This window comes from Danio rerio, chromosome 19 (genome assembly GCF_052040795.2).
Source record: "Danio rerio strain M-AB ecotype USA chromosome 19, GRCz13ab, whole genome shotgun sequence".
Lineage (NCBI taxonomy): Eukaryota > Metazoa > Chordata > Actinopteri > Cypriniformes > Danionidae > Danio > Danio rerio.
The window spans coordinates 22,862,802-22,886,405 of record NC_141039.2 but is presented as its reverse complement, the minus strand read 5'-3'; the positions used below and the strand labels follow the sequence as shown (position 1 = coordinate 22,886,405).

The 23,604-nt window shown below is 35.4% G+C and overlaps 3 protein-coding genes across 5 annotated transcripts; all 3 read right to left on the bottom strand.

Annotated features, from left to right (window-relative positions):
* Positions 1-4,052: 4,052 nt before the first annotated feature.
* Positions 4,053-7,643, bottom strand: txnl4a (thioredoxin-like 4A). Its single transcript, NM_001005953.1, is given in 4 exon segments — positions 4,053-4,409; positions 6,865-6,968; positions 7,120-7,299; positions 7,491-7,643. Coding segments are annotated over 3 exon segments (429 nt in total). The 5' UTR covers positions 7,273-7,299; positions 7,491-7,643; the 3' UTR covers positions 4,053-4,237.
* A 1,009-nt stretch (positions 7,644-8,652) lies between these two features.
* On the bottom strand, positions 8,653-15,239 carry adnp2b (ADNP homeobox 2b). Of its 3 annotated transcripts, none has more exons than XM_087294724.1 (4): positions 12,955-15,236; positions 12,432-12,549; positions 12,229-12,321; positions 8,653-12,107 (listed from the first exon to the last, which is right to left on the bottom strand). In XM_087294724.1, exons 2-4 carry the CDS (start codon positions 12,537-12,539, stop codon positions 9,465-9,467), a joined length of 2,844 nt encoding a protein of 947 aa, XP_087150850.1. In that variant the 5' UTR covers positions 12,540-12,549; positions 12,955-15,236; the 3' UTR covers positions 8,653-9,464.
* Positions 15,240-17,188: 1,949 nt separating this feature from the next.
* On the bottom strand, positions 17,189-22,941 carry nutf2l (nuclear transport factor 2, like). The gene is made up of 5 exons (NM_001003598.2): positions 22,791-22,941; positions 22,498-22,661; positions 22,276-22,347; positions 22,084-22,182; positions 17,189-17,540 (listed from the first exon to the last, which is right to left on the bottom strand). Exons 2-5 carry the CDS (start codon positions 22,594-22,596, stop codon positions 17,424-17,426), a joined length of 387 nt encoding a protein of 128 aa, NP_001003598.1. The 5' UTR covers positions 22,597-22,661; positions 22,791-22,941; the 3' UTR covers positions 17,189-17,423.
* Between the last annotated feature and the right edge of the window lie 663 nt (positions 22,942-23,604).

The following is a 23,604-nucleotide window of genomic DNA, read 5'->3' as shown; positions in this document are numbered from 1 at the left end:
CTTGCCGTGAAAAAAAATTACGTTTTCGCTAAAATATGAAAACAGACTATTGTCTGTAGTGTGAATGAGTGAGTATGAATGTTTCACAAAGATGGGTTGCAGCTGGAAGGGTATCCGCTGCGTGAAACATTCATTCATTCATTTTCTTGTCAGCTTAGTCTCTTTAATAATCCGGGGTCACCACAGCGGAATGAACCGCCAACTTATCCAGCAAGTTTTTACACAGCGGATGCCCTTCCAGCCGCAAACCATCCACACACACATTCACACACATACACACTCATACTCTACGGACAATTTGGCCTACCCAGTTCACCTGTACCACATGTCTTTGGACTGTGGGAGAAACCGGAGCACTGTGGGGAACACAGTGAACCCACGCAAACGTAGGGAGAACATGCAAACTCCACACAGAAACGCCAACTGAGCCAAGGCTCGAACCAGCGACCTTCTTGGTGTGAGGCAACAGCACTACCTACTGCGCCACTGCTTCGCCCCTGCGTGAAACATATGCTGGATAAGTTGGTGGTTCAATCCGCTGTGACGACCCCAGATTAATAAAGGGACTAAGCCAAAAAAAAATGAATGAATGAATGAATGAATCATGTTTAACAGAGCAAGCATATTTTCACAGTATGTCTGATAATATTTTTTTCTCCTGGAGAAAGTCTTATTTGTTTTATTTTAGGTAGAATAAAAGCCGTTTTTTTTTTTGTTTTTGTTTTTTTTTACAGTAGAGATGAGTTTTATGAATTATCAAAACCTTTTGTAAGAACTGGTTTAGAGTTATAGAGTTATATGTGTTTTTTGATTGGAACACTTGATTGGCAATGATTGGGACACTTGAATCCAATGATTTGTAGAGGTGTCTAAAACTGTTCAAGTATATTTCGCTGCAGCCCGGAGACCTCCAAGTGTAAAGGACTTACGCCGCAAGTAGGTTAGTGGAAAACTCCAAGTATGAGGGACTTAGTGATATTTATCACAGCTATTTATTTATTAGTCAACACTTTACAACTGGCTTGTGAGGAGCGGATGGAATATCTGAGAAAACCCATCCAAAGCCAACTGATTCTACCATGTAAAGGTTTGCTTGGAATGGCTCCAAATGTAATTTCTTCTCTCAATAGAAGTGCTGAAGAAGTCATTTCTGCAACAGCTGTACTTCTAGATGCAGTAACTAGAAGATAATGATATTGATCAGAGTTCATTAGACTGTCAGTTGTTGCGGTATTAGGTAGGAAATGGATGAAATGGAGAAACCCCATACAAAGTTATTACCAGCACCAGTATTGGCATCAATTCGGAAAATGAATTAAAATATTCTTTCTACTTTTACGATGGGTACTACTGAAGCAAACATCAGTTGCAGGTTGACATTCAGTTTCTACATCAATAACAGGTATTTGTAGAGTTTGAGGAATTACGGTTGTTCCAGCAACACAAGTTGACTGCAGACTGTTGGTTCAGCTGTGGTTGGTAAGAAAGCGAAAAGATATCTCTCCCCACATAAAGTTTACCGTATCACCTGTGCCAGACTAGTGTAAGGATCAGCTGGGGAAGTAGCAATATTCACATGGGCATCATTTACGGTTGTTTGTCTAGTTTGAAGAATTGAAGTGGCTCCAACAACTCAAGTTGCTTGCAGACTGTCAGTTAGTTTATGTGGTATTAACGGAAAGGGACTAATGGGCAGTGGTGTAAAGTAACACATAACAAATAGTCAAATTACTGTGATTGAGTATTATTTTTTAGAATTTTGAATTTACTAAGTAGTTTGAATAATGTGTACTTTAACTTTTCCCTTGAGTACATTTTTAGTGCTGTATTGGTACTTTTACTCCACTACTTTCTTTCAACCTGCAGTCACTGCGCTATATTTTCTTGTCTATGGGGATTAGAAAAATCTGTCCTGTGATTCCCGTCCAATCAAATCACACATAGAAGGTAAAATTACATTATAATGAACTACTTCAAGACATGGATGATTTATAATTGCAGAAAACTGTTTGGAAGTATTAAAAGTGTCCAAGAAGATGTCCAAAATCTTTACACACAATGACGTAGAGACTAGATGCATGTCACTGATGAGAAGATGACAGATGTTTACTGTTTGATGACCGAAATAGCCTTAAATTTCCAGCAGGCACAAGAACATGACATCAGATTGACCTTTTACTCTGATGTCAGATTGAAATGATAATCGGGTTGATGTCAGAACTCAAAGACAGGCCAATGTCCAACCTAAAACCAACCAAATATCAACGTCTAATGATGTTACAGCTTGACGTTGTGTGGACGTTACCACTATGACGTCTATCAGATGTTGGATTTTGGTTGCCATACTTGATGAATAAATGTCAGTATTTGAAAATATGATAGTGGTTTAAGATGTTGGCTCGACTTTGGAGTTTGACCACTTTCTAACAACCTAAAATCAACCATATATTAACGTCTTTTGGCGTCATTATTGGACATAAAAATAGTGTTGTCCCTATAGACGCTGGCTAGATATTGAATTTTGGTCACCTGACATCACAACCTAAATCTAACCTAATATTAACGTTTTATGACGTTGTGTGCCTGCTGGGCATTGACTAAATGCAATAAAGAATGTTACGTTTACACACACATGCACAAATTACAAGTAAACGATTTAGCCTTTATATTCACAATTCACTACTCTTGAGCACTTTGGAAAGGGCTACTTTTTACTCATACTTTGAGTAATGTTTACAACAGATACGTTTACTTGCACTACATTTTTAGGCAAGTAATGGAACTTCTACCACCACTGCTAACCAGCTGCCCAATTGTCAACTAAACTACCGGTCAAGCATCTACTGGAGAAGAGGTTTCTTTTCTTGGCATTTCTTGACTTGTCATGGGTCTGAGCCTGAGGGAAGTAGTTTCTTGAACATAAGTGGTTTTGACAGCAATTGCAGGATCAGAAGATGATATGGAAACAGACATCACTTCAGCTGAGGCTGCTGCTTCAGCAAAGTCATTGCTTAAATACTGTGGATGTCTCCAGTGCAATTCTTAGATTGTGTAACCTGATGGTGTAGTTACAAATGTTATTTATTCAGTTACAGAGGTTAAATTTAAATGGCTGAACTGAAATCCTATGTAGTGGTGTTTTTAAACTTTTTGAAACCACCAATATAATTGCAACTGAAGAACAAACTGTCCACTTTTCACATGTGTAGTCATTGCTTTTCGACAGCTGTGTCCAGTACAACTGTTGCAGTGAATGAATTTCAGCTCTGATGAGAACTTCCCTGATACTTTCATGATATCCGGAGGAGTTGTTTAATAATACTGGATTTGCTGTAATTCCTGACATGCCAGAAGATGTTTCTTCTGGAAATGCATCCATTTTGAATATAGTAGCTGTTGTGCTTTTCCTAGCAATATTGTCCTTTGTGGATGTGCCTTTTATGTAACAATTATTTTTCAAAAATTTAAGTAGAGGCTGAAGTCATGAGTGAAGTTTCTGTGGAGGTTTGTGAAGTTACTCCAGGTGAATATTTCCAAAGTCAGACACATTAAGATAAATGGTTAAGAAATAACTAAATTAGATTTTTCCCCCTAATTTGTTTGGCACAAACAGGCTATTACAAAAAACCATTAGTGTTTAGCCCTGTATAAGTCTAAAATTTAATTCAAAAGGGTCTTAAAAAGGCTAAAATTTGACTTGATGAAACATGCAGAAACCCTGACTTTGGAAATGCTCACAGCAAACCAGCCCCACACTAGCAACTAGCAGCTCTTAAAAGAATCAGTAAATAAATCAACTATTTTGGTGATAAGACTAAAAAAAATTCCAGTCACTGCAAAGAATCATGCAATGATACATGTTATAAAATACAGCTTTGACTGGATTGCAAAATTTGAGAAAGCCATTCAAACTCCTCTGCATCATGTGTTATTTACTTTAACTTCTTAGCATGAAAATGATTAACAATTCTGTTCTTTCATTTTTAATTTCTTAACAGTAAAGGTGTTTTATTTCATGTATCATTTGCATAAACATAATATTCAGAAACAGCTTAGAAATAAAACAGAAGAAAAATGTTTTATTTTAGATGTTAAAAAAAACAAAGGTTTCTTTAATTGCAACAGAGTAACATTTATACATAAAGCTGAAAATGCTAAACAAGACCATTAAACTGTCCAAATGACCACACTTCCGAATGCACATATCTTTTGTGATGGGATAATAATAATCCAGAGATCAGTATCTGTATTTGGTGGAGTAGTCTTTAGGGGACACCACAAGACCGCGTCCTTTCCTCGCCCCCCTGTAGACGGTCTCAACAATGTCTATCATCTCTTGTTTGTCTTCCATGGTCCAGTTAATCTTGTTGTTGTTACCAGTGCCAAGATCAATCATGATGTGTTTGTTCCTGAGACAGACAAGCAAAAGTGAAAAAAGGTGTCATACATATCAACTATAAAATTAATATAACCTCAAGGACAATGCAATGAATTGATGTTAAATCAAACCTTAAGAATTAGTTCAACGAAAAATTAAGATTTACTCATTTACTCTTCCTTAAGTGGTTCCATACCTTATTTTCCATTGAACTCAAAATCTGTTGTTTTGAGGTTAAACTTATAAGCATTAGGTCAAAGGTTACAGTTTTGCAGAATTTAAATTAAAAAAAAAACTTATTTTTTGTTCAACAGAAGAAAATAGACACTCATACAAGATTGAGTAAAAGATGACTGAATTTTCTTTAACTAGCCCGTGAACTACAAAACTAAACTTGTATTACATTTAACCACTAGGGGGAGACATTTCCCGCCATGAAATATGTGTGTTCTAAGAGTGTTTTTAGCAATGGGGGCATTTGTTTGTCAAAAATATCTCAAAAATGTGTTTTGGGGTTTTGTGACCCTTTAAAGAGAGAGAGAGAGAGAGAGAGAGAAAAAGAAAGGCATGAGCATTCAGGTGTGTGTGTGCCTTCTTTCCTTCACATATCTAAATATGACTGCACATATTAACAGTGATAGAGCTAGTTAATTTATTAGAGTGCATCAGTCTGAACACTGAAGAGTCCAGATATACACACTGAAGGGTCCAGATATACTGCAAGTTGTATTAAAGGAATAGAAAATCCAAAAAAATCTATCAATTTATCAATTTACTCAACCTCATGTTATTCCAAACCTTTATTTATTTTGCAACAAGTTAAGATATTTTGGATGAAATGAAAGAGCTCCCTTGTCCTTCGTAGATGGACAAGGTCTATGAAGCTTCTGGTAGTACCTAGAATAGGAAAGTCGAGTAAAGGAGGTCGAGCCTTTTTGGTCATGGCTCCTAAACTCTGGAATAGCCTTCCTGATAATGTCCGAGGCTCAGACACACTCTTCCAATTCAAAACTAGATTAAAGACCTATTTGTTTAGTAAAGCATACACTCAATGCATCACTTATGGCTCGTTTCCACTGAATGGTACAGTACGGTACGGTTCGGGTTGGTACGGGTCACCTTTATCAGGCTTGCGTTTCCACCACCAAGGGTACCCTTTTGGTGGGCGTGGTGTATGGCCGAGAGTTAAGTCGATGTCATGCTTGCTCGAATAAATGTCTACAGTAAAGCTGTATGGGTCACTTACATATATTATGAGAATCACTTCTCACAAAACAGATGCTTTATACACAAATACTTGTTTATAAATGTTTATTACGAACTTTTCTATAAACAGGATTTAATTATAACTGCAGAACAATGACAGTGCAAAATAGGCTAGTGTAACATCTGTAATTAAATAAAATAAATAAATGAATGCAACAAATGAACACATACAGACCCTTACAGTCTACGGTATATTATTAATTGCAGGAAAAACTACACACATCAACACACGCAATATAGCCCACAGTCAGTGCAAACCTCTCATCTTTGTCTGTAATCTTCACCAGCACATGTAAGCTCTGTTAGATGGTAATTTTGTCATTCCCGGTTCATAATAGTCCAAAAAGCGAAGATAAACATGCCAGTTTGTTCACGATTCAGGTTGCTAAAACAATTTTGATCCTGAATTTGTTGGGCTTCTATTTTTTTTTTTTTTTCGCGCTTCACTCTTGCACTTGTCCTTTAGTTTTTGAATTTCAGAAGACGGAGACACTTCAATAATAATACTTTTATAATGTAGATTGTATGTATGTATATATATATATATATATATATATATATATATATATATATATATATATATATATATATATGTATGCACCTGTTGTAATGCACCAATCATCTCAGTCTGGTTTCTTGAACATGACAATAAGTTCACTGTACTCAAAAGGCCTCCACAGTAACCAGATATAAATCCAATAAAGTAAATAAGTAGGTAGTGTATTTATATAGCACATTTATTGTGTATGGTCATATACCCAAAGCGCTCTACAATCATAAGGGGGGTCTCTCCACATCACCACCAAGAGAGCACCTTTGGTATGTGGTGGAACGGGAGATTCGCATCATGGATGTGCAGCCAACAAATCTGCAACAACTGCATGATGCTATTATGTCAATATGTGCCAAAACCTCAGAGGAATATTTTCAGTAACTTGTTGAATCTATGCTGCGAAGGATTAAGGCAATTCAGAAGGCAAAAGAGGGTCCAACCCGGTATAAGTAAGGTGAAACTAATAAAGTGGCCTGCAAGTGTAACAACATTAATAATTCTGAACTTAACTTTATTCAAATTAAGTTATGTTAAGAAATAATAATGTTGTTACAATTATTGATGACATGATAATGATATGATTAAGATGATAAAGATTTATAAACTTATATAATATAATTTTAACCCATAACTGCTGACTTAATTGGCTGTATCCCAGAAAACTTACCTGAAAAAGAACATGACTGTGCAAGGATCATACAACTCGTACATCTTATTGAAATCTGGCACTTCTGTGATGTCCACAAGATAAATGACTGCAAAATTCTTCACCTGAGGAAACACTTGCTATTAGGCCCAAAGTACTGATAGACTGACCGTACAAAACTTATTATTACCAAAAATCAATTAAGTGAAAAAAATAACATTATAAGGTGTCCACGTGCGTCTTCGCGTTTACATATTAGATAATATCATACAATACCTTCTCAGCGATGCTGTATAAGACTTCATCCATTTTCATACACGTAGGGTCCCAGTCGTGGCCAAATCTTATAACAATAACACGGTCCTCTTCGGATAAAATAGCCTGGTCTACTTGCCAGCCATTGTGAAGATGAGGGAGCATATACGACATTTTGCCGGATTTATGCCAAACACACTTCTAAATAGGCAGAGGGGGTGTTTTGTCAGATTTATATATTCAGAATGAAACCATATAAACTAAAGTTAACTCTTAATACAATTTAAATACCGAATGTATGTTAGCAATTAGCATTGAAAATTCTAGAACCTTTTTAATGCCATACAATATTAGAGTAATAAAGCAGAAAAATAAATACAATCAGTTCTTACCTTACAATTAAAATAGGTCTCGTATGCTAAATTTGGCGTTCGTTCCGAATTAATAAGGTATTTAACAATTTCGAAATAATGTTTTTCCTACAGCAACGACGCCGGGTATGGTGTACAAACGTCTACTAACTGATATCTACATCGCCCTCTGTTGGATTGGAGAAAACCAAGCAGCGTTCTTGAAGCCTTGTGTATGTATCAGCAGGCAGGAAATATTTCATTCAAACTCATCCGGTAATTACAGAGATTTACGAGATTTAAAGTGTGGTTTTTTTTTTCAGATTACATCTGACCACAACATTTTTACTTTAAACAAATGGGTAGTTTACAATAAACACGTTAAGATATTTGAATATCTATTAAGACCTTTAACTACCTATGTATTTATTCAAATATATCCAGTCTTTTTAAGCATTTATCAAAACAAACTCTTAAACGGATAATCACAATATGAAAACAAGGTAAAAAAAACAAACATAAAACATCTTCAAATAAAATATAATTTTTCCCCTATTTGTGTACTTTCTAATTAAATAGAAAGATACAATTAGTAACTATTGATAGTAACAAAAAAGTATTTATCGTTATATGTACTTAATCTTTAATATAACAAGTTTTAAAGCATTAAGCTGTGGTCACACTAGAGTTTGAGCTTGTGAAATTCTGTAGTACGGCAATGCAAAAAGCGAGCGATTGGTCCATATTTTTCAATTTCTGTCCAGAGAGATCATGTTGCGATCTTCGATTGATCTCACGCAGTCAAGTGATGCGATTTCGCAAGTCAGAGTTCACCAAGCTTGAACTTCTTAATGCAGCGAACTGTAAACTTGATGCAGGAGCTTACGTTTTTAGTCCGGCGCATTCGCGTGCATATGAATGGAAGTCTATGGAGAGAAAATCCAGTGTGACCGCAGCATCAGTCGAAGTCAAGAAAGTTTAAGCTGATCACACAGAACATGAACATGTAAGCTGATAAACATCTTAGGACATCTTCGAATAATATGATCACAATTATTTTATTTTCCTCATTTGTGTAATGTAATTTATAGTTTAAATAAACAATAAATTGGTTAACTTGTACATTTTGTCCTCCAATAATATGCTTTAGGTAATAACAAGTAACCATCACTACACAAACATACAATTAAAAGAAGTACACTTGGACGGATATATGCTCTAATTTATTTACACAGCTCAATATGTAAGTTTAGATGTTGTTGTTTACCATACTAAATACTGAACAGGGGGAAATTGAATGGAAAACCAAGAGTCGTAATATCATGATGCTTACAATTATTATACAATTGAAATGAACTGCAAGTCAAACTCCTCTCCAAAGCTTCATATTTTAAAATGCATCAGCTGAGAAGATGTCACTTATATAAGCATATTATATGAAACATTTTTGGCAAAAAAGAAACAAAATCAGTTTGAAACAATAATAGGAATAACATATTTATAAAAGTATAAGGCAAGCAAGATATAAATGAAATTTGACAATAAAGTGAATTAACAGTAGGATACAAGGTCTAAAAGAAAAGTGGAAACAGTTAAGTTTATAAACTCTTAAATTCAAACAAATATATAAAGAAAATATGACAAAAATAGTTTATGAGGTTTGGCATATATGAAAAGTATAAATCACAAACATATTCAACCCTACAACTATAAATGGGCTACAAACAGCTATTTTTAAATGGACCTACTTGAAGTGATACATCAGTGGAAAAACAATGCATGTATACTTTAAAATGAATAACATGAAACAAAACCTAAGTATTCACAAGATTATAAACAGCAGCAAAATTCAATGCATTTTTACCTGCTTAAATCTTCGACTTGGTTAACAGTTTAACACTAGTTTCGGTGAAAATGGAACATATTTTGCATTGTTTCAAGGAACACATACTAATTCAGTCTCTTAGTAAAACTTGCATTGCAAGTCATTTTTTTGTCTTGATTAGTGCTGTAAAGCTACTCCTGGTCAACCTCCATATCTGTATCTGCCATTGTGGCCACCTTCTCTGGTTCAATCTCTGGGATGAGAAGGTCATGCTTCAGTTTCATGACCTCTGTCATGTTGAAGCCTAGAAGTACCACAGCCTTCATCTTCTGTATGTTCTTCATGCATCTGGTGCGCTTTGAGCTAATCTGGCATGCAACGTCAGTTTTGTTAAGCAGTAAACGGGCACTCAGGGCAATAATCTCCTTCTTGAGAGGGTAAGGCTGGGTGTTGAAATACTTATTGACAAACTCTCGTCGATCTTCAAAAGTACGTAACTCCATTCCGGCAGGATCCAATGCTAATTTTACAGAAGGATCGACTACTATATCAGGTGAGGGGAGGGTCAGACCAGCCAGCCTATCTCGCTCAAGTTTTCTCTTTCTTGCCAATCGTTCCTCGCGCTCTTTTCTATTCGCCTCCATTGCTTCTCTGAAGGCTATTTCCAGGCGCATCTTACTCTGCATCTCTGCTTCTGATTCTGGTGGCTGAGTGGAAGGAACAGAAGCTTGAGCGGAAGTTGGGGTTGGACCTGTGATCTGTCTTGGATGAGCCGGGTATGAACCATGTGCTCGGTTTGCTTTAGGAGTAACAGCCAATCCTAAAGTCAGTTTATCGCTCTCTCTGACACTCTTCGGTGCACTGCGGCATTTAGCCAAGTGGACAATGATGGCCTTGGTGGTGGTTTTTCCAGTGTACACACCACCACAGTAGAGGCATCTGTAGGATGGGGTTTTAAGTATAGCATGCAGAGTGGGCACAATGAAATGCTTCTCTTTGAGGTGCATGTGGTAGCATTCTTTGTTCAGAAGCTTCTCCGAGCAGAAGGGGCACTCTGTACTGTCAGGCTTGGGTGTAGGCATCTTGCATGGGGTGTACTGCTGGTTAACACCCTGAGGATTGTTGGGCAACATCTTCACAAAAATCAAATCGAGGGAGCTTGTGACCAATGCAAGATTGAGCTCCTTTTCACCCATTATAAGTTTAGGAGCTGTGGTCCTGATATCGAAGTAAGGGAAAAGCAGATTCCCTGAATCATCAGTATACAGTCTGTATTCACGCCTCATGAAATCACAGTTGCTCTTTCGGGACACATTATGTTCTATCTGGATATGGTCGACAAGTTGCTTGATGGAGTAGAAGAGCCCTGAACAAAACAAGCAGTTCATGCCATGAAGCAGGTGCTCAAAGACACCCTTTTCCGAAATCAGGATCTTGCATGTCAGGCATTTCACCGTCTTGTCTGGCATCTTTTTCAAAAATGGAGCACGAGCAGCAAGGCCAACCTTGGGCAATTTAGCTGCCTCTTTGTGAACCTCTGGATGGGACTCGTAGATATCAGATGGGAAGAGTTCATTACAAATAGGGCATGTGATCCACTTCTTGGTTTGCTTGGGGGTCGATAAGCCGCTGCTTTGTTTGTTTTGCTGAGCAGCTGGATTGTTCTGGGATGGAGGCAATTGTGGTTTGCTGACTCCTTGGGAGTTATTTGCCTGGACTGACAGGACCTGCAAAGGTGCAAGTGTGTAGGTGGGCAAGCCGTCGACTTTGTTGCCAGTGGGGATCAAGTGGCTCAAAAGAGATTGAGAAGTTAGCATGGTTCCTCCAGAGGGTGGCTGATTTAGAGGAAGCCTTGGATTAGCAGAAAAGGACTGAGGAGTTGGTGGCCTAACACCAGGTACGTTAAGCCGAACACCTGGTGGTAGGACAATTTGGCGTGAAACTGGTTGTAGTTGTGCCTGGTTAGGTAGGCCTACTCTGACAGGCATCTGGTTTGGAGGAATGCTGTTAGGAGGAGGAGGTAGAGCAGGTCTGGGCATTTGGGTGTTCTGAAAACCCATTGGGACTCCAGGCCTCAGTAAACCCTTTGCTTCAGCACTAGCAAGCTGAACAAGAGCAGAAGCTTGAGTTGGAAGAAATGCCTGGCTGGTTCCAGGAGTAGCAATGACTGCAGAACCACCATTTTCCACTCCTGTAATTCCACCAGCGGCCAATGTGGCAGTCGCGGCTGGCTGATCTTTCATCATCATGACAGGAGAAGGCCCTTGTGCTTTTGGTGCAAGTGCTGGGAACTGTTTCTTATTATCGGTTTCAAAAATTAAAGATCTGATATGCACATCCAGTTCCTTGTGCTTATCTGAGGTCAGAAGATGGTACAGCAAGTGTTCGGATGACTCCGCCGATATGTAACACTTTTTGCAGTAGAACTTCTGAGACCGGTCTCCTAGGGCCACAAGTTCCTGCTCCGTTCTTTGACCAGCATATTTATTTAATGTGGAAGTGTAGTGATATAGAAGAACATGCTTTTTCACGCTGTACAAAAGAGTATCTTGTATATGACATCTTCGGCACTGAAATGTGGTGCCATTCACAGCTCTTGGAGGCAGCTGTGGGGCTGCAGATGTTTCTGACTTTGTATCTTCATTGTGGAACAACTTGAGATGCTTGCAGACCAATCTGGGGTGGGCTATAAACGGGCAGGAAGCACAGGCTGCAAGCTTGCACATGTGCTCTTCTTCATCGTGGTAGCGCTGAACATGGGTTTTGTATGTATGCCAAGACCTTGTGGAGAAATTACACAAAGTGCAGCACAATCCTTGTGTCCGATATTCCCACTGAGGATGGAAAATTCTTGCTTAGAATTTCAGCCAGTTTGAACACAACATTTAGAGATGTTTAATATTTAAATGTATTGCTTTGTAAAAACAAAGTTCATTTACGAAATTTATAATTTACCTTCTTTCTCCATCGGCCATCAAACCCATCTGACAAATTGCACCAGTCTGTAGCATCAAAAATATTGTCTCCTGGGTAATATTCCTGGAGTTCCTGATAAACAAAATGGGGAGATGTGTGTAAATTTCAGTATTTTGTTTCACATTGAAATTAGATTTGTCATTCATATGTGAATGCATCTGCATTACTAAAAGAAAACATACTTGGCCCAGATTAAGACATGCTTCAAGTCCAAATTCTCCAAGAATATTTTTTACTTTTCGCCTTGTTCTGCGGATCTTCTCCAAACCTTTTACTGGAAACTGGTACATGGTGCAACACCTGAAAGAGATTTATATGTCATTATATTTCATTATTCTGTGAATCTTATAATTATCTATAGACGATTATTAAAATCATCTAGCCTAATTATACAGTACTACAATAAATACTCCGTAGTATTATAATATTATTACACAAAAAAAATGTAAACCAATTTTCTACTCTGTTTGCTCAGGTTGTTTTTAACTATTTGGAATTGCTAGCTAGCTAGGTCTAAACACACAACCATTCATAAACTAACTAAATAAATACATTTTGGAAAGACATTTTAGCCTGGAAACTATTTATATAAAAACAAGACACTATAAATGGAAACCATTTGTACTGTTCGACCAAGATTATTGTAAAGAAAAATGAAGTAGTTTTGAATGTTGGTAGGGATATGCCACTATCAGCTCAACTAACCTGCAGTGGTTTACTGCTTGTCACTGTGTGTGTCTGTAGAGCACAAAGCTGACACCAACCTATATACAATTTCTATAGAAACCAGCATGGATATATATACAAGATCCTGAACGATTGCAGTGTACAGTGAGGATCAAAATACAATCAGTGCATAACAGTGTGTACATTCAGTCCAGATTTAAATAAATAAATCAGGTGAATGGGCATGTGTGAACAAAGCCTGAATTGCTTTTGCTAATAATTAGGATACTCAAGAAAGAAAGAAAAAAAATAGGACAGTTTATTCCAACCTGGAAAATCATTTCACGTGACAAATTCACTGTCATCTTCACTTGTTAAAAACCTGCTTTAGCAGGAGGAATACATAACACAAAGGAATACATACTGAAGAATGCTGAAAATCATTGACTTCTATGACATGTGCTTTTTTTTTACTTTGGAAGTCAAAGCTTACAGATTTTCAGCTTTCTTCAAAATAAATTATTTTGCGTTCAGCATAATAGTGAAACTCAAAGGTCAGGAACTTCTCAAAGATGAGTAAATAGGTAGTATTTTCAAGACATAGCATGCACTACACTTTAACCAATCGTTACTTAAAACAATATTGCCTACAACAATTTTCCATCAACAGTCAGACTATCTGTACACCTATTCATTGTCTTAAATGCATTACTGTCAACACTGCTAATTGTATATTGTTTTTGTTTTTTGGGAATATGTTGTATTTTGCACTGTCTGGAGCCAGCACTTAAGCTTTTCACTCCTCATAGTACACGTACAATAAAAAGTTATTTGATTTTTTTTTTGGTGAACTTATTTCAATTAATGTAATCTTTCTCATTATTATACATAAGTAAACTAATTTAAACACATGCACAGATTGCAATCTGTGCATCTATATGAATGCAGGGTCAAGCACATGCGCAGACGTTTTCAAAGTTTTTAAAATGTATTCCAAGCAAATAAATGTATATATGTACAATATATGTAACCCCATTATAGTATCATAATTAGCTGTGGTAAGTGTAACAGTATAATAGCATAATGTGCATATAATATGATACATTGAAATATATAGATAAAAGCATATCTATTATTAGCCTTATCCCTAAGTATGCATTCAGCTTGCATAATTCAGGAACAGATAAGCATGTTTTAATTTCAAGTATATAAGTCTGTCACAAAAATAAAATTAAACAGATCTTAGGGACATTTTCCCTCGAAGTTCAACTCTTATACAATTATAAATACGATGCTTGTTTTCACTTTTGACTTATGAGGCTGATTTAACATCCCATCTCCATTGCTCAAAAACAAACATGAGATCCTAGCATTATAAAAATGTGCATGCTAGTGATGAAAGGTAAAGAAACATTAAGTGTTTGTTTTATTTATTTATATATATATATTTTTGACCACATATATTCATCATCTCTGCCTGTTGAATGTGTAGCGCTTTCAACACAATCTGGTGAATTCAATAGCAAGGCTAACGTTAGCTAATTATTGCATACCGAGAACAGCTTTGTATTACCGAACATGTGGAAAAATCATTTTGTGCTACATGTCAGATATTGGGCACAAATGCAGGATAAAAATGACAAATTTCGATTCTGCATCGATTAAAATAAACTAATCCTAACTGCAAATGACTGCACTTCCATGATCTAAATGTGCCCAAAAGCATATCCAATTCGAGCTGTAATTATTTATTTATTGCAAGCATTAACTGCGACCGCTGCCCAAACGTATAAAACCCCGCCGCCAAAAGCACACGGAAATTTCCAAACAATAGCGTCCAGTGTAACTCTATAGCCGGGCGAAAATAATATTCCAAGAGCGCCGCATCGATAGAAAAAAACCGACAAGAGCGATTTCACATTGCAGGAAAAAAGACTCCCTTCTAGAAAGCAAGATTCCAAATAGCGCAGTGATGTCATGAAGTAACCTCTTCAGAGCACTCGGCTAATGCACTTCGTTCTACTTCCTGATCACACCGACCGCGCGACAACTGAACGAAAAAGCTAATGTTCTCGCCGCTATCTAATTGTGAGGACATTAGCTTTTTTCGGCGCCACACACCGACCCAGGGAGATTTACCTACTTTCACCAATCCGCGTGTCTGCCAGAACCGACGAGTTAGGATGATGAGACGATGTAAGGATGTTCCAACAAGAAGTCTGTGCTCTCAGTTATGGAAATCAGCTATTAATTGTATTTATTAAAATTTGGAAGTAGGACCCATTTATTGTGCTTGCCGTTTAGAGTCGAGAAAATGGCGCATTGAACAACTGGGAAGTGACGTCAAGAGGGTAATTATCATACTGCGAGCCTGACCAATCGGATTTAAGCAGGCTTGACATGCCAAAACTTTCTTTTGTATGACTTCTGCTGGTTCTCAGTTGTAACCACGTGGGGAAGCATAATCAACTTTTAAGTTGAGACTTAGTCAGGTTGTGGTTACTTTCTATGTTTCATGTATTCATCATGATAAGGCATTTTCATTCAAGAGGTCTGGCCACTAGAGGGCGCGGTTTCTTGTAATTCACATGTAGAGCCACTAGATGGCACCTTGAACAATGAGCTGGTTGCTGAGCAACTGCACAAGATGGGAGGGGTCTTGTTGCTGAAGTCATCTCACACCACTAGTCTTCATCCAATGGGTGACCAGCAAGTAATAATACTAGCTAAGGCATATAAAAAAATTGCTTGGCATTTACGGTGCATGAAATTTCTGATGATCCATTTTTGATTTTATGTCATGACCAACAGTTCCATCAGACATAACATTGGAAGTTTTTTTTAGTCTTAATGAACGGTTTGATCAACACGATAGTCGCTTTTTTTGTTCGAAAATGTAATTTAAAAAAAATTTAAGTCACGTTTGCAAGTTTTAAGTGGGATTTTACTAGATTCGATAACATTTTAAATAATAATTATGATCATCGTAACATGCATCGCACAATTATTAACGAATTTTAGTATTGACGCAATTAACGCATCTATTTATTAGGTTTGTTTATAGATTGATTTTTTTTTTACAATTTGAGCGGAGTGATGTAGAGGCTGGCATGTCAAACGTGATGAAAACTGAAAAAAATATATTTTTTTAGAAAATTAAATTTTCGAAATTCGCAATTTTGCGATTTATTTATGACATTTAACTCACTCACTATGTAATGCTTAAGAATTAATTTCAAAAAAGATAAATTTATAAAATCACAAGTACTTGAATAAATATTAATTTGTGGACCCAAATTTTCATAATAATTGACAATGTCATTAAAATACAATAAGTGTCACCTCATGAATAAAAGTTACAGTAATCTCACAGTGCATGTTTTATTAAGTAACATTTAATAATGTCTGATGCAGAAATGTTAGCACTTGAAGTGTCTTGTTTTGATGTTACAAAACAAACTTTAGTGACGATAATTGCTTAACCATTGAAATAATCATAACAAATTGACCCCTTAGCGCAATGTAAACATGCATTATTCAAGGGGTTTCGAAACTGGGCTCCGGAGAACCCCAGGGGGCAGCAAGGGAGCATATATATATATATATATATATATATATATATATATATATATATATATATATATATATATATATTAAAATTAATATAAAAATGATCTAATTTTAGAGGTAAAAATAAACCTAAATAAAATTCGTGTAAGGTAATAAATTTGAAAATAAATACTGTACTATAACAAGAAGAAAAACCTAGGCCTAAAAAAAATTTGCAGTGTCCTCCAATATACTTTGCAAATAAAACAAACAAATTGCATCTTGGACAGAAAGAGACAGCAATTCTAAAAAAAAAAAAATAGCTATTTATTGTCTTTTAATTATTTTGATATGGAATTGTTTCACATGGAAATTGTTGGACTAAGTCTTGTTATGCAAAACATTCATATAAACATTATTTTTGGTTTCTTCCTTTGAAATTACAACTTCATTGCCATATCGTGATTCAGGACCAGAGCTGTTTGTTTTAGATGACTCAGTGTGTATCTGTCACTGCCAATTGTGCTCATTTTTAATCTTCACGTAAAATTATATTTGAGGTATAATATGCAGAATGACTACAATCTAGTTGGATCATGTTTTCCCCTGACAGTTTATCACCTCATGGCCTTTGTCAATAAAGCAATATATCTTATTATTATGTAGAAGATCATCATCAACATATTCAAATCAACATATTCCCTAAAATAACAAAACATATGTATGCACTGACAGATGGGTTGAACAGATTTATTACCAAACTGAAGTTATTGTCAACCAGTGCATGCCACAACATACAAAATTTGATTACTATAATCAGTTTTTAACATGTCCTTTTCTTATCTGGAGATGATCAGAAACCTTCAAGATCCTTGGAAAAATTGGATGAAAACAGTTTGGAATGTGAACCATGACCCCGCACTCCAGATACAAAAGTTGCATGAACATAATATTTCATATTATGCTCCAAAATTATGAAGAGCTAATCGGAACATGTCATTGGTGCAGACCCATTTGTTATCCAAATTCTTCAACAAGAAGACTTGCTGGAAGCCCATAACTTGGTCCTGATCAGCCTGTAAAATCAAAACAAATACAATATCAATATTCATTTTTATTTTGTTTTACAGCCTGCTTATCACTGGTTTCTTTAAATGCCGTTATGCTGTGTTCACACCAGACGCAGAACGCGCATCAAGCGCGAGTGATTTACATGTTAAGTCAATGCAAACACGCGAATAGACATGCTGCGGCACGATACACGTGAAAGGCTCGGCGCGAATGATGCAACTTGCGCGAATGGCGCAGGGCGAATGGAGCGTTTTGCGCGTTTGACGCGCTTAACGAGCGTTCCACACGAATCTCTTGAGTTCGAAAATCTGAATTTTAGCGTACATTCGCGCCGCGTTAATCAATCAGAAGCTTGCTCTTGTGGGGGCGTGATTTTGACGTAGAACCTGTTATCGGTGTCCCGAGGGAAATCCTCCAGCCTTCAACAGTTCATCAAACTCGGCTTGGCTCAGTCAGAAGCACCGCTGAAAGCCTCCGTCATCCAGGTTAAGTTTCTGGAGGAGTTTATGAGCTCACAGAGCTGGATGCACCTCTGAAAGGATGTAGTGGACTCAGACACGACCCTAAACGTATCAACGCTGTTTTTCAGTCTTCATAAAGCACATAAACACTGTTATTGTCTTCATAAAATCCATGTTAGCCATTTACTGTAGCTATGAACCTAGAGTCTTCAGGCAGACAGAAGCCCTGCCCATCACACGAATTCGCGTCTGTTCTGAAGTGAATTTGACACGCTAAAGAAGTGTGGTTTGACGCGCGAATGAAGCGAGTAAACTCAAATGTTCACGCGGCTATTTACGCACGAATAGCGCAATTTATCCGCGCGTTACGCGTCTGGTGTGAACAGCATTAGAATCATCATAAATAAGAGTTGTCAAATTATTTTATTAAAAATAACAGTCATAATATATTATAAAGAAAATACTAATATCAGAATTAATATAAATATAATGTATTAATATAAATGTTGTTCACACGGTCACATTTACATTTTACTTAAATGTACATTCTATAAAGCGTAATAGTCAACATTTAATTGATTGTAAAAATGTAAATAATAAAATAATAATAATAATAGTAAAAATTAAAAAACAACAAATCGATCATCAAAACACTAGGCTATATGAGAAACCCAATTCCAATCAAAAAGTAAAATTAATTTCCATATTTTAAAAACATGGATAGAATGGAAGTTAACCGGAAGCCATATAGCTGGCTAACTGAAATTAAATGTCTGTGGGCATATACCCTATTTCACCAATAAAAAGCAAAAATGATCTTGGAGAGCTCAGCGATTGTTGATTCTTTAATCGCGCAAAAAAAAAAAAAAAACACAAACATACAACTTCAGAAGTAAGAAATGTCTGACAACGTGAAGGGTTGGGTTGAAAAAATCATATTAAGTCACGATACGATTTATATTGATAACTATGATAAGCTCTGGATATGTTTACTCAATATTAATTTAACAGTAGGGCTGTGCAATTTGGGGTAAATATATAATTGTGATTTTTTATTTTATTTTTTTACAGATATTAGGATTTTGTTTGTTCTGGATTGAAGCCTTTTACAGCTAAAATGCATTGAGTCTAAGTTTAAAAAAAGACGTGAAAAGATTAATTTACTCCAACTTTTATTCAAAATTAGTTTTTAAATATTCAGAAATTAAACAAATCTTTCACCATCAACCCACTTGTCTTGTTTGTTTTATTGTGGGCATTCCACTTAGTTCGATTTGTTTACTCAATTTTCTAGTAAGACTGTCACACACGGACGGTAGTCACACATTTGCTCTAGTAATATATATATATATATATATATATATATATATATATATATATATATATATATATATATATATATATATATATATATAGCCTCTTGCGATTAGCTAATCGCATTTCAAATCGCGATTCGATTAAATTGCACAGCCCTATCTAGCAGCCAATCACATAGCAGAACTTTGCTACAACAAAAATCAATAATTGTATTGATATTAGAGATGCACTGAATTTTCAGCTGCTGAAATTTTTTGGCCAAAAATAAGAGCTGATATTAGGTTATGCTGTGTCAACCAGTATCGTTTAGCTGTGGATGTTCTTCAGTGTATTAAAGTGCCACTTTTTCCAGATTTGTCACCATGACCACCTGAGCGATTTAATTTTGTGTACTCTCATACAGCCATTCAAGCTGATCCAGACATTATAAACTCCAAACAGAGCATGCGCTCCTCATGAGGGAAGGTGAATTACAGGGAAGAGCTGCCTCACCTCTCAACTGTCGAGCAGCAGAAGTGAAAAACACACTGACTCACTGCTCCACGTAAACTAACAGCAAGAATTTTGACTGACTGAATACTATCAGGTTTAAAATGTCATTAAAGACATTGTTGATTTATTTTCTTTCAAACTAAAATATGTAGAGAAAGAGAGAGAGAGAATAGGTCAGGTTTAAGTTGTCAGCAAATGCCTTCCTAGAAAAAGATATCCAAAAATAAGCATTTATAAAATATTACAAAACTTCACATATTAATCAAACCTTTCTCAGCATATATAATCTAAAAAGTTATAATCTATAATATTATAATCTAAAAAGTTAGTTAGTGAAAAACAACACATTTGCAGTTTGTTGCAGATTGGGGAAAACAGTTTACAATTTTAATTTATCTTAAAACTATTTTTTTTAAATGCAATAAAAATTTGTTTGTTTATATGCTGTAAATAACAGTTATTCAGAATATAATATTTTATATTGTAAAATCATAAGTATATCATAGACATGTGGAAACTGCAAAAATCATGTCATCTGTTTTTGTTTATTCAGTCATTCATTTTCTTGTCGACTTAGTCCCTTTATTAATCCAGGGTCGCCACAGCGTAATGAACCGCCAACTTATCCAGCAAGTTTTTACGCAACGGATGCCCTTCCAGCCGCAACCTATCCCTGGGAAAGCCTGTTTTTGTTAATAAATAATATTTTCAAATTTTATTTTAATGAATCTTCAAATTTTTGTGGCTTCAGTCATTTTTGGGATGTTTTTTTGTGATTAACAGTTTTATTGATTCTCAGGCAAATTTCAGAATGGGATACTGAATCAACATTTTACCCTATTAACTAACCCAACAAAAACTAATCCCTAACAACAACTTTAATGTACCCACTTGGCTATCATTAAATAACATTAAAGCCTTCATCTTTATACAATAAGGAGAAAATTAAAATGAAATACAAATAAAATGAATAGGTAAATTCAGTCAATAACATATCCCATTTACACTGTCACAATCGGTATTTCTTATACATTTATTACTGTTCCATTTCCAAACAGGTTAAGTACTTGTACCATTTTTTTATAGTATAGGTTTAACTTGTCCATTTGCTTATAAGTAGGGCCAGACAAAATCTGCAGACATTTTTTGCTATTTCTCCACAGAATTTTTCAAAAAAATCTATGTCGAATGATCATTGGAATATTGTGACTAAAAACTTAATATATGAAATAAAAAATATGTTTTTAACTTAATAAATAATCAAGTTATTTATTTAATTAAATGTTTACAATGCGAATCCAATTATATCCACTTATTTCATAAACTAAGCAAGTCTTTCATATAATATCTCATAATATCTCTACTAAACGACAGAACATGTTACTTAACTGTATTGTAAATAAATCATTAAAACATTTCCATAATAGTCAATATTATTACTGATATTTATTTAAAACTAAAGAAACATAAAAAGTAAAAAAAAAAAAAAATCATTAGCAAAAAAATCTGTGGATTTCTGTGTGTGCAGATTCCGCGTGGGCCTACTTATAAGACATTTTTCAAATGCAGCCACTCTAGCAAGTTCCACTGCCCAATATTGAAGGTAAGAGGCGTCTTCTGATTTCCAGCTCCTGAGAATTATTTGACTGTCGGAGTATTTTTTAAAACTTTAAGCAATTTATATCAAAACATATATTATCGTTCGTTATGGAAAAGAATGCTTGATATTGCATTTTTACCATACCCCTAGGTCCACATGAAATCTGACAGCACAGAATTTCGAAGATTTTTAGCCCATCATTGAGTCTATGCATTTACCTGTGTAAATTTATATTTATTCAGTTTTTTTATTAATATTACTATAATTATTGTTGTATAATAATAGTAATATGAAAATGTTCATGATTTATTTACAATACAGTTTGTAAAGTAATAATTTCTGTATTTAAGTAGATATATTACATGAGAGACTTGCTTTTGTTTACCAAATAAGTGGATTCAATTGGATTTGCATATTAACATTAAAGTTAAAAAAAAAAATTTTATTTCATGAATAAAGTTTTTTGTTACGATACTCCTAAAATCATTCTGCATAAACCTGCAGATTTTTTAAACAAAATTCTCAGCAGAAATAGCAAAAAATGTCAGGAGATTCTGTCCCTACATATCGCCCAGTCCTGATGTGAAGTCCGCATAAGACATGGCTTTAAAAAATTCTAAACGGGCCCTTTCCACTAAATTACTCATATAAAATACGCAATCTATCATAATATCTTACTTTGAGCTGGCCCATGACCATACTCATGACGCAGTTGTCTGGTGTTGGATGATGATCCTGAGCTGTGATGCTGTGTTGAATGGTCTGAAAAGGGAGGCTCTGCAAATATGCAAAATCCCAATGGGATCCAATTAAACTTCAGACAATTTTTGAACACGGCAGTTATAACTGGTGTGAAATAAGCCAACTTACATTTAGTTTGGTCATGATGGCATTCTTCCCTTGAAATCCTTCACCCTCCCACGTCAAACAGGAAGCGTCAGTCTTCAGAAGAAAAAAGCCAATATTATAATCAGTTACAAGTGATAAAACCCGGATAAAGCACATTGACGACAAACAAACCCTTATTATTAATAGAACAAAAACTCGGTTCACGGTGTTTACTGACAGTTTAATTGACAATTATCCACTTACATACAAGTCGGCGAGCTTCACGCGGTCTGTATCAAACTGATGATAATAATGCTGGACAAATCCACTGCCGATTTGCTCCCATATCGGTTTTTCTGCCATTGTTTTTCAGCTTATGAAACTCCTGCTCAAGTTTGAAAGGACAGAAATTCCACGTGTAGCCGACGCTGCAAACAAACACCGAGAATAAGTTGTTTGATAGCAAAGTTTAATGAACGTAATGTTACGCTCGATAGACATTATTGATATCATGAAGTTTATAATATTATTGCTGTATAAAGCGTTTTTAAACTTACAGTGACCTCGGCGTAATGGAAAGGCTCCCCCGCTTGATTACTTCGCGCCTTATTGGCCGCCGGAACAAGAAGACGCAGAACTCGCTCACAGTAATAAAACAGATCTGAGATCAGCATTTAGGAGAGAATGTGTAGCGAATCAGTTTCTTATGTTGATCTTAAGTCGATGAAATCTTATAAAATAAGAGCAGAGTCGATACTTGTTAAGAATGGCATACATATAAACAGAACTGACATATTTTGTCAGTTTTTCTCATCATTTTTTACAATAAAATATTGTATAAATATAATTAAAAGTTGTTGGTTGTATGATTTATTTAATAAGCTTTTAATTGTATATATATGTATTATTTTTATTATTATTTATTATTATTATTTAAATGACCAATTTTTTATTTTAGTGAAATTCAATTTACGATTTTAAAAACGACATCCTTGAACATAACCTATAATCATAATGTGTAATTTTTTGTTTGCTTTTGTTTAAAAATGTAGCAATGCAACTCACAATTTTTAATTTTATAATAATTGTATAAAATAACATGATTATATATTGTTCATTCTGCTGTGGCGACCCCAGAATGATAAAGGGACTAAGCCGAAAAGAAAATAAATTAATGATTATATACTGTGTAATATACGCCTTATCTTGAAGTTTGATATAATATTACATTTTTAAGCCCACATGCCAACATTAAATTATAATAAACTGAATGTTTGAATTAATAAGGGCTTTTAAACGACTTTTATTATGCCATAATTTTTGTCTCTGGTGCCGCCGCCTGTCCATTTATGTTAAAATTAAGGCTGTTCA